We start from the raw sequence: 12,500 nt of genomic DNA, 5'->3' as shown, positions 1-12,500 counted from the left end.
TATCCTTTAATCCATTGCACTTTTGTAATGTGTGTGTGTGTGTGTGTGCGCGCACAGTCCAGTCACAATAAATAAATAAATGTATATATTTATAATCATTCTACAGTGACGTGATCATTTGTTCATGAATATTAATAATGTGCTTTTTAGCTTGAGGACATTTTGTGGTTTTCATTTCACAACAGTTCTTTTATCTTCCTCTGGTTAAAACACAACACGGCACAATTAAAGCTCCTGTGACAAATACAATAAGGGACATTACAGCATAATAATAATAAGAATGTGAATTTTATGGATATGAGACGAGGGTTTTAATTACTAAAGATGAATGGAAACATGAATCAGTGACAAATGTGACACGAGTGTAACGCAGGCCGCCAAATTACAGCAAGAAGAAGAAGACTAAACATGCAAGTGATGGACTTTCAGACGTCAGCTGTTAAATAGATCAAAACTAACATTAATGAGCAAACGTGTGTGTGTGTGTGTGTGTGTGTGATCTGTGCTGGAAAACAATATTTCAGGTCAAAAGAAAAGTCATTTATTCCACTGAGAGCTTTCTTTGTCTTTGTTTTACTGTTTTTAACCAACATTACTGACAATAACCCATAATAATCACGTCTTTATCTCACTGTTAGAGAAGTCTGTAAACCACTCACTCTCCCACACCAAAGCCCACAGAGAAAATCACCAGCAGCTCCTGTGTGTGTGTGTGTGTGTGTGTGTGTGATGTTAAAATCACTGGTTTTCTCAGTGGGCTTTGGTGTGGGAGAGTGAGTGCTTTATGAACTTCAGTTTCCTGTTAGAATCCCTTACTTTCCTCCTCATCTGTCTTCTATCTCACATCCTCTCTCTCTCTCTCTCCCTCTCTCCTACCTGCCTCCTTCCTTACACCCTCTCCTCTCCTCCTTCCTGGGTTCACTGGTGTGGAACAGTTCAGTATTAGCTCTGAAATTAGCAGCAGTCCCTCGTTAAAGAGTTGGCAGGAGCACACGCACACACGCACACACGCACACGGACACACACGCACACACACGCGCACACACACACACACACACACACACAGTGGTGTGTTAATGGTATAAGAGCTGCTTCCTCCTCAGAGACACAGAATGACTTAAACACTTCTTTTTCTCTTCATGTATTTATCATCACATCTTTCTCTTTTCTTCCTCCTCCCTCTGTCTCTCCTCGTCCTCCTTTAACCTTCAAACAAAGAAACATCTCTCCTCCTCCTCCTCTTCACCTCCTCTTCTCCTCCTCTTCTCCTCCTGTGGCTGACAGCCAGCAGACCCTGAACGTTTCTACCTCCTTCCTCATCTTAATGTTATTTAACGTCACAATTCTACCTCCCGTTTTCTTCCCCTAACATCCTTTAAGTTCCCAAATTCTGGCTCGGGGCCCACAGGTGTGTCGCAGGACATTTTCTTGGGGTCCACACGTCTAAATGATTATTTTCCTGAATCTGTTTCTGATTTTCTGATTTTCTTCCATAGAAGGATGAATAAATAAATAAATGAGAGGATGATGTCACATGTTGACATTATTCAGATGAATGACAGACAGTTCTAATGGAAACAAACCATTCAACTTAATGTGATGCACATGTTTCACGCAGCAGCAGCAGCAGGGGGCGCTAACAGCTCAGGCAGTGTGTGTGTGTGTGTGTGTATGTGTGTGTGTGTGTGTGTGCGTGTAGGCCAAAGGTATGTTGTTCTGACTCTGTTGCCAAGCTAATTAGCTGTGTAGCGCGCCGCGGCCTGTGGAGAGGCTACATCACACTGAGTGTGTGATATTCTGCCAAAACACCTTTTTGCTTCTCACACACACTTAATCTCAAGTACATAAACAGTGTGAGCGACACACACACACACACACAGTGTCAGGTCCTGACTCTGTCGTAGCCTGTGATGCTAACATCTCGTTATCTGAGCCAAAGTTCAGCTTCACGCTGCTTGTGACTCGTTGACTTTTTTATCTCCAGAGTTAAAGGAGAAAGTTCCGTTCTTTCCTCACATTCATTCTTTAAATATAATCCAAGTTTAACTTTGTTTCTTTAACACGTTCATTTCATGCGTTCATTATGAGATAAAGACAAAGTTACACGAGTGTTACTGCAAATGTAGCTGTTGTTTGTTGAGTTAGCTTCAGTAGCTAAGACAGAGCTCGTTTTCAAGGTCAGATCCAAGGTGAACCTAATGTTAGAAACACATCATTAGCTTCATAAGCTAAGATAGCTACGTCAGAAGAAGTATAGCTATTCTTATGTTAGCGCCTCACTGTTAATTGTACAAGCAAAGTTAGCTTCAGTGGCTAAGACAGCGCTTGTGATCAGGTCCAAAGTTAAAATAATGTTAGAAACGCACTATTAGCTTCACAAGCTAACTGCGCTCAGGCAGATATACAGTAGTATGGTCTTAAATACTATTAACTTAGTGAGCAAAGGTTGCTAACTGAAAAAAATAATAGTCAATACCTCACATTAGCAACACATTCTGAGCTGTAAAAGCTAAGTTAGCTAAGGTGGCTAGGTCAGAGCTGTTGACCAGGACAACAGAGAATTAGTTAACACTTGCGATACATGACTAGCTTCCCAGGCTAACTCTGAGATCAGGGAAATCTAAAATTAGCAGCACATTATTATAGCTTTATAATGTTATTTATTTAATGTAAGCAAAGGTAGCGTCCTGACATCACAGACAGGAAGTGGCACATGTTTGTCTCATCACGGTAACTCTTAGACCGTTTGTGACGTCTAGAAAACTGTCATTACGGTAAAACCTCAGGATTCCACGGACTGAGCGTCCAATCACACGTTCACAGTCACGTCAGATTCATAAACGGTCACAAATAACTGCCCCATATGGCAGTTATTTGTGACACACACACAGACACACACAGAGACAGACACACACACACACACACACACACACACACACACAGAGACAGACACACACAGACACACACAGACACACACAGACACACAGACTGAGCGTGCTCCTCATAATTTACCCAGTGAAAGTTACAAACCCGCCAACAACAGCCTCTGTACACATCTGTCGGGTGCCACGCTGCTGCCAGCTTCTCTGGCTGTGACTGATCAAAGCAGGTTACTGCAACCTGGTGCTGAGGCCAGACGCACACACACACACACAGAGACACAGACACACACACACACACACGCACACACGCACACACACACACAGAGACACAGACACACGCACACACACACACGCAGTGTGAGCTTGACTTCATCTATAATAGATGAGGTAAACACAAAGAAGACGGGCCTTCTTTTCTTCTTCTTCTTCTTCTTCTTCTTCTTCTTCTCCGTTCTTTTCGATTTATTCTTGTATTGAGTAAACACTGGAGCAAATCAAGGCTGGGCTTTTTCTGCAGTTAACTTCTGTCAGGTCGAAGGTTTCGGACTGTGACCGACAAATAAAAACAACCTCTCAACCCCGCAGTATTTCACTTTACACACACACACACACATTTATACACTGGGGTTTTTTTTTACTTCCAGAAAGAAAGAAAGAAAGAAAGATTTTTAGTCAAATTCATGACAATGAATCACAACCAGGAGCAGAGCCAGTGTGTTTCTGTGCCAAGAGGAAATGTCACTTATCAGACCGTGTCATCACACACACACACACACACACACACACACACACACACACACTGCTGCCTCCATCACTAAATTAAAATGTCTGATTTTGTCTCTTCATCTTTTAAAATCCTTCACTCAGGGTTTATCAGTCAGTGACACAAAGTGACCACACGAGGCAGCAGAGGACCAGCAGCTAAAATCACTGGTTTTCTCTCTGGACTTTGGTGTGTGAGAGTGAGTGAGTGGTTTATAAAAGTCTGTGCTGTGGGTCTGAAGCAGCAGGGGGCGCTCACCGCAGTCAGCTGTGTGAGCACCTCATACAAGCACACTTAAAAAACACATTATCACCTGATGTCACTCCATTTAAAGGATGTGAGGAAAAGGAAGCAAGGATGAGGAGGGAAGGAGAGAGGAGACATGATGAGATGATGAGAGGCAAACAGAGGGATGAATGGAGGGAGAGAGGAGGGGGACGAGTGGAGAGACGCAGTGAGAGGCAGAATTAGACGACCATTTACATAAACACTCCTCGTGCTTTTGTTGCTGCAATTAACTTCAACAGCTTTTAGCTTTTCACACTCACAGTGACACCCTGTGTGTGTGTGTGTGTGCGCGTGTGTGCACGTGTGTGAGCGGGTGTGTGAGGGTGTGTGTTATGCAGCTGAGGACGAGCGCAGCTTCAGAGGGGACACACGGGGACAAACTGGGTCGTACCGGGTCACGTCGTGAGATGTTCAGGGACCAGAACTGTAACTGTACATCTGAGCTTCAATATTAAACTCTTCTTCTGTCTTTGTACCAGTGTGTATATATATATATATATATATATATGTGTGTATTTCTATGATATCATATGTATGTGTCCGGATATTTCAGAAAAGTGGTGAGATATTAGCTCCTCCCTCTTCTCCGCGTCTAACAGCCAATCCAGTTTCTATCCATCACTAACCTTAACCATAACCAGTTAATGACTAACACTAACCTTAACCATAACCATAGTTCAAATCTTAGTCCTAAACTTTAACCAGTTACTCAGAAATGAGGTTCTGCCTCATTAGGACCAGGTTTATGACAGAACACACACACACACAGACACACACACACAGACACACACACAGACACAGACACACACACAGACACACACAGACACAGACACACACACACACCGTCTGGTCCTAAAGTCCTAATCATTGCGAGACAAAAGACACTTCCTCTCTCTCTGAGCTCGATTGTTCTTCCTGCTGCTGTATGAACTCGTCCCACTGACAGGAAACTCCCTCTGGAGACCTGAGATCACAGATGCTCTGCTGATGGGATGTCCACTTAGTGAAGACACACACGCACACACACATTTATGTGTCACACGTGGACACACACAGTTTGACCATCACATCTTCATTCAAGGGCGAGCGTCACACACACACACACAGGTCCATCTGGTCAGTAGAGGTGGTCATGTGTCAGGCAGGAGGCCGAGTCTGCCAGGTCCTGCCATGATTAAGAACTCAAACTGTGTGTGTGTGTGTGTGTGTGTGTGTGTGTGTGTGTGTGAGACAGCTGCAGTCTGACCCCCACCACCTGAGGGACGGGACTGTCCACACCAAAATGAGTTGGCTAAAATAACTCTTTTTTTTTGTTTTACAGTTTTCAACATTTTCAGCTCAGTCTGGACGTCCTCACTTTTCTAAAACGTCCTCACTTTTCTAAAATGTCCTCACTTTTCTAAAACGTCCTCACTTTTCTAAAATGTCCTCAGTTTTCTAAAACGTCCTCACTTTTAGAAAGTAAAGCTTGATGAAAGTGAATTTCCGCTGAAGAACACGACTCACACAGAGGACAGTGAACGTCTCACAAGGCTCCATCACTGTCTCTCTCTCACACACACACACACACACACACACACACACACACACACACACACACACACACACACACACACAGAGGAAAGCCCTGCTCTTATGAACGTATGAAACACGTCCACAAACATCGCAGACGCGTGTTTCATGCGCGTAAACCTCCGGGGACGATCAAGCAGGAGGACTGAGCTCAGGTGATGCTGGGAAATCGCCGCGGGCAACAGAGAACAGCAGCTCAGGAAGACGAGGAAGACGAGGAAGACGAGGAAGACGAGGTGAGACGCAACTCTGTCAACCACAGACACTGTGTGTGTGTGTGTGTGAGCACATGAACGTGTGTGTGTGTGAGAGAACATGAACATGTGTGTGTGTGTGTGACAGCGGCGTCACAACAGTGGGCGGAGCCGAGGTGAGACGTCAAATGTTTAGGTTACAGAAAGGACACTTTTCTAAAGTGTTGATAAAACAGATGAAATCTATGATGTGTATAAGTTCAGTTATAATAATAATAATAATATCATTTTATTTCTTCAATTTATTTTATATTAGAAGAGACATTGGAAACAAAATGGCGTCTGGGGGTTTGAGCTGAAACTGTGGTGAGTTCAGGGACAATCAGACAGATGGACGTCGAGATCAATGTCTCTGGATTCTGAACATCCCATCATGACTTCAAAAGACCTGTACTGCACACACACACACACACACACACACACACTTCCTCTCTGTGTGAACGTGAGCGATTCATTATTAAAGCGTCTCTTCCAGACAAAGACAGAGACAAAGACAGAGACAGAGTTGGACGAGGAAACAGAAGAAATAAAGAGGGAAAAGGTTAAATTATTGAATCCGTGTCGGGTTTTACTTTTTCTTCTTCAGAATAAAAAACAGAAAGATGAAGAAAGGAGGAGGAGAAGCCATGGAGGGGTTTATTGTCAGGGGAGACGAAAAGAAAAGTTGTCTTAACTTTCTCAATGTCCTCTCTTTCCTTAAAAATTCCCACTTTTCCGTCATGTCCTCAATTTCCTAAAATGTCCTCTTGTCTTATGTTTGAAAGTTTCTGGTCCAAACAAAACATCGCCACGCTCCTGAAAACGTCTTAACTTTTCTAAAATGTCCTCATTTCTTATGGTTTACAAGTGTTTGGTCCTCACATGGACAAGCAGACACACACACACACACACACACACACAGAGACAGAGCAGTAAACAGAGTGGACAGGTAGAGTGTGTCTCAGTGACCACACAGCTCGTCCACCATTTATCTCAATTTCACTTGAACACTGGACACACGAGGGACCAAAGGACAACACACACACACACACACTTCTCAGCTGTGATCAACAGGACGTAGCAAGGGATCATGGGAATTGTTGTCTTCTTTTTCCGCTCTATAGATGTCTCTGTGTCCTAGAGTGAGACGTCTCTGTGTCTTAGAGTGAGACGTCTCTGTGTCTTAGAGTGAGACGTCTGTGTCCTAGAGTGAGACACCTCTGTGTCTTAGACTGAGATGTCTGTGTCTTAGAGTGAGACGTCTCTGTGTCTTAGAGTGAGACGTCTGTGTCCTAGAGTGAGACGTCTGTGTCTTAGAGTGAGACGTCTCCGTGTCCTAGAGTGAGACGTCTGTGTCCTAAAGTGAGATGTCTGTGTCTAAGAGTGAGACGTCTGTGTCTAAGAGTGAGACGTCTGTGTCTTAAAGTGAGACGTCTGTGTCTTAGAGTGAGACGTCACAGAGTGAGATGTCTCTGTGTCTTAGAGTGAGACGTCTCTGTGTCTTAGAGTGAAACGTCTGTGTCCTAGAGTGAGACGCCTCTGTGTCTTAGATTGAGATGTCTCTGTGTCTTAGAGTGAGACGTCTCCGTGTCCTAGAGTGAGACGTCTGTGTCCTAGAGTGAGATGTCTGTGTCTTAGAGTGAGACGTCTCCGTGTCCTAGAGTGAGATGTCTGTGTCCTAGAGTGAGACGTCTGTGTCTTAGAGTGAGACGTCTGTGTCCTAGAGTGAGACGTCTGTGTCTTAGAGTGAGACGTCTGTGTCTTAGAGTGAGACGACACAGAGTGAGATGTCTCTGTGTCTTAGAGTGAGACGGCTCTGTCTTAGAGTGAGACGTCTCTGTGTCCTAGAGTGAGACGTCTGTGTCTTAGAGTGAGACGTCTCTGTGTCCTAGAGTAAGATGCCTCTGTGTCTAAGATTGAGATGTCTGTGTCTTAAAGTGAGACGTCTCCGTGTCCTAGAGTGAGACGACGGAGTGAGATGTCTCTGTATCCTAGAGTGACACGTCTGTGTCTTAGAGTGATACGTCTGTGTCCTAGAGTGAGACGCCTCTGTGTCTTAGATTGAGATGTCTCTGTGTCTTAAAGTGAGACATCTCTGTGTCCTAGAGTGAGACGTCTCTGTGTCTTAGAGTGAGACATCTATGTCTTAGAGTGAGACGTCTGTGTCTTAGAGTGAGACATCTCTGTGTCCTAGAGTGAGACGTCTCTGTGTCTTAGAGTGAGACATCTATGTCTTAGAGTGAGACGTCTGTGTCTTAGAGTGAGACATCTCTGTGTCCTAGAGTGAGACGTCTCTGTGTCTTAGAGTGAGACGTCTGTGTCCGAGAGTGAGACGTCTCTGTGTCTTAGAGTGAGACGTCTGTGTCTTAGAGTGAGATGCCTGTGTCTTAGATTGAGATGTCTCTGTGTCTTAGAGTGAGACGTCTGTGTCCTAGAGTGAGATGCCTCTGTGTCTTAGATTGAGATGTCTCTGTGTCTTAGAGTGAGACGTCTGTGTCTTAGAGTGAGATGCCTCTGTGTCTTAGATTGAGATGTCTCTGTGTCTTAGAGTGAGACGTCTGTGTCCTAGAGTGAGATGTCTGTCTAAGAGTGAGACGTCTGTGTCTTAGAGTGAGACGACACAGAGTGAGATGTCTCTGTGTCTTAGAGTGAGACGTCTCTGTCTTAGAGTGAGATGCCTCTGTGTCTTAGATTGAGATGTCTCTGTGTCTTAGAGTGAGACGTCTGTGTCTTAGAGTGAGATGCCTCTGTGTCTTAGATTGAGATGTCTCTGTGTCTTAGAGTGAGACGTCTGTGTCCTAGAGTGAGATGTCTGTCTAAGAGTGAGACGTCTGTGTCTTAGAGTGAGACGACACAGAGTGAGATGTCTCTGTGTCTTAGAGTGAGACGTCTCTGTCTTAGAGTGAGACGTCTCTGTGTCCTAGAGTGAGACGTCTGTGTCTTAGAGTGAGACGTCTCTGTGTCCTAGAGTGAGATGCCTCTGTGTCTAAGATTGAGATGTCTGTGTCTTAAAGTGAGACGTCTCCGTGTCCTAGAGTGAGACGACGGAGTGAGATGTCTCTGTATCCTAGAGTGAGACGTCTGTGTCTTAGAGTGATACGTCTGTGTCCTAGAGTGAGACGTCTGTGTCCTAGAGTGAGACGCCTCTGTGTCTTAGATTGAGATGTCTCTGTGTCTTAAAGTGAGACATCTCTGTGTCCTAGAGTGAGACGCCTCTGTGTCTTAGATTGAGATGTCTCTGTGTCTTGGAGTGAGACGTCTCCGTGTCCTAGAGTGAGACGTCTGTGTCCTAGAGTGAGATGTCTGTCTAAGAGTGAGATGTCTGTGTCTTAGAGTGAGACGTCTCCGTGTCCTAGAGTGAGACGTCTGTGTCCTAGAGTGAGACGTCTGTGTCTTAGAGTGAGACGACACAGAGTGAGATGTCTCTGTGTCTTAGAGTGAGACGTCTCTGTCTTAGAGTGAGACGTCTCTGTGTCCTAGAGTGAGACGTCTGTGTCTTAGAGTGAGACGACACAGAGTGAGATGTCTCTGTGTCTTAAAGTGAGACGTCTCCGTGTCCTAGAGTGAGACGACGGAGTGAGATGTCTCTGTATCCTAGAGTGAGACGTCTGTGTCTTAGAGTGATACGTCTGTGTCCTAGAGTGAGACGCCTCTGTGTCTTAGATTGAGATGTCTCTGTGTCTTAAAGTGAGACATCTCTGTGTCCTAGAGTGAGACGTCTCTGTGTCCTAGAGTGAGACGTCTCTGTGTCTTAGAGTGAGACGTCTGTGTCCTAGAGTGAGACGTCTCTGTGTCTTAGAGTGAGACGTCTGTGTCCTAGAGTGAGACGTCTCTGTGTCTTAGAGTGAGACGTCTGTGTCTTAGAGTGAGACGTCTGTGTCCTAGAGTGAGACGTCTGTGTCCTAGAGTGAGACGCCTCTGTGTCTTAGATTGAGATGTCTCTGTGTCTTAAAGTGAGACATCTCTGTGTCCTAGAGTGAGACGGCTCTGTGTCTTAGATTGAGATTTCTCTGTGTCTTGGAGTGAGACGTCTCCGTGTCCTAGAGTGAGACGTCTGTGTCCTAGAGTGAGATGTCTGTCTAAGAGTGAGATGTCTGTGTCTTAGAGTGAGACGTCTCCGTGTCCTAGAGTGAGACGTCTGTGTCCTAGAGTGAGACGTCTGTGTCTTAGAGTGAGACGACACAGAGTGAGATGTCTCTGTGTCTTAGAGTGAGACGTCTCTGTCTTAGAGTGAGACGTCTCTGTGTCCTAGAGTGAGACGTCTGTGTCTTAGAGTGAGACGACACAGAGTGAGATGTCTCTGTGTCTTAAAGTGAGACGTCTCCGTGTCCTCGAGTGAGACGACGGAGTGAGATGTCTCTGTATCCTAGAGTGAGACGTCTGTGTCTTAGAGTGATACGTCTGTGTCCTAGAGTGAGACGCCTCTGTGTCTTAGATTGAGATGTCTCTGTGTCTTAAAGTGAGACATCTCTGTGTCCTAGAGTGAGACGTCTCTGTGTCCTAGAGTGAGACGTCTCTGTGTCTTAGAGTGAGACGTCTGTGTCCTAGAGTGAGACGTCTCTGTGTCTTAGAGTGAGACGTCTGTGTCCTAGAGTGAGACGTCTCTGTGTCTTAGAGTGAGACGTCTGTGTCTTAGAGTGAGACGTCTGTGTCCTAGAGTGAGACGTCTGTGTCCTAGAGTGAGACGTCTCTGTGTCTTAGAGTGAGACGTCTGTGTCTTAGAGTGAGACGTCTGTGTCCTCGAGTGAGACGTCTGTGTCCTAGAGTGAGATGTCTCTGACAACACACACACACACACAGACTAACGGCCATGGGTAATGCTACTGCTACTGCTACTGCTAATGCTGCCGGGAGCTCAAACACACGTTACCATGGTGACGAGGTATGCTGCTGGCCGGCCAGGTGAAGAGTCTTGGGCCGAGCGGCGGAGCAGCTGCCCGCATTAGCCGGCCGCTCCCAGTAGGGGTCACTGTGAGACACACAAAGAGAACGTGAGGAGGGTCTGCAGCCACGACACAGAGAGAGAGAGAGAGAGAGAGACAGAGAGAGAGACAGAGGGGAGGAGGAGGAGAGAGAGAGAGAGGAGGAAGAGGAGAGAGAGAGGAGGAGGAGGAGGAGAGAGAAGAGGAGAGAGAAGAAAAGACGGAATTAAAGAAAGGAACAAAGAAAAATCCTCACATGAAGAAGATTCAGTCATGTGATCAACAGTTGGACATTTTTAACTCAGTGGAAAATAAACTAATCACACTACAGTCAGACGACCAATCAACACACACACACTCTCTGTGTGTTACACACAAAGTTTGTTGTGTTGTTGCCTCCAGAGCCTCAGAAATCTGCCCTTTTCCCTCTTTTTCGACAATTTCCACAGAATAAAGCATGTGATTGAAAATGTGCCAGTTTACACACACACACACACACACACACACAGAAACACACACACACACACACACACACTGAAACACACACACACACACACACAGACTGAAACACACAGACACACACAGACACAGACTGAAACACAGACACACACACACACACACACAGACACAGACACACACGCGCACACGCACACACAGACTGAAACACACACACACACAGAGACACACGCACACACAGACTGAAACACACAGACACACGCGCACACACACACAGACACACAGACACACACAGACACACACAGACTGAAACACACAGACACACACACACAGACACACACACACTGAAACACACAGACACACACACACACACACAGACACAGACACACACGCGCACACGCACACACACACGGTGGACAGCGGGACAAAGACAGTGTCCCGCTTTAGTCCCCACACACTCTCAGCTAAACCCAGGGAGAGACCCAGTGAATGCAGCACTCACACAGCACACAGCAGCAAGTGGCGCTAATGGATTCTGTCATTTGAAATAGATGAAGCTCCATTAGAGAGCAGCAGTGTCGCAGCGCTAAGTGGTGACTCTGTCTCTCTCTCTCTGTGTGTGTGTGTGTCTCTCTCTGTGTGTGTGTCTCTGTGTGTGTCTCTGTGTGTGTGTGTGTCGTTGCTTTAACAAGACAGTCCTCAGCTGAGTCAGCGGGGACAGGTGGACGGACACGGACAGGACACAGACGCTGGAGAAACCACGTGTGTGACGCTCAGCACTCACTTTTACATGCTATATGGATATAAAGTGGGCGGAGCCAGATCCCTTCCAGAACTGAACTGAACTGTAATCCAAGTGAGACACGCCCCCTTAATGTCACACATGTACATTGGACAGCTGTTGCCATGGTAATGTTTTTTTTAAAAAGGGGGGGGGACAGCTGTGATTGACATGTCAGGTCACCTCGTATTCACCCTGTCACTGTCTCTCAACCTCCATCTACCTCTCACACACACACACACACACAGAGAGGGTGAGAGAGAACATTCACACGTTCACCTCACATTAAGGCGGTCACAAACAAATGATTCTCACTATTTACATAAAAGTTAAGTGTTTGTTTGTAAACTGTTACCGTGACGACAGTAAACAACAGACACTAAATATTAGACAGAAATAAAGTTGTTTGGTCACTAACCCCTCCCACATGTCACTAACTCCTCCCACAGTCCAGAGCAAAGTCACATGACTTCCATTTGTTTTCAATGGCAGAAAAAAGTGAAATAATCACAAAATAGAAATGTAGAAACATTTTTGAATGAGTGCGGGAAAGAAACAGGACCAGGACCAGGACCAGGACCTGAACATGAACCTGAACCTGAA

At 45.6% G+C, this 12,500-nt stretch overlaps 1 protein-coding gene across 3 annotated transcripts in view; it reads right to left on the bottom strand.

Annotated features, from left to right (window-relative positions):
- The window catches only part of LOC131444660 (neuronal PAS domain-containing protein 3), a 140,093-nt gene that overhangs the window by 93,745 nt on the left and 33,848 nt on the right, over window positions 1-12,500 (bottom strand). For 2 of the 3 annotated variants that reach the window (XM_058615213.1, XM_058615214.1), the window contains exon 2: window positions 10,609-10,707. The exons of the other annotated variant lie outside the window; for it this stretch is intronic. In XM_058615213.1, the coding sequence (XP_058471196.1) occupies window positions 10,609-10,707 (99 nt within the window). The remainder of the gene's footprint in view (window positions 1-10,608; window positions 10,708-12,500) is intronic. 3 annotated transcript variants of the gene reach the window in all.

The sequence above is a fragment of the Solea solea genome, chromosome 18 (genome assembly GCF_958295425.1).
Source record: "Solea solea chromosome 18, fSolSol10.1, whole genome shotgun sequence".
NCBI classification, from domain to species: Eukaryota; Metazoa; Chordata; class Actinopteri; order Pleuronectiformes; family Soleidae; genus Solea; species Solea solea.
This window is presented reverse-complemented; position numbering and strand designations above follow the sequence as displayed.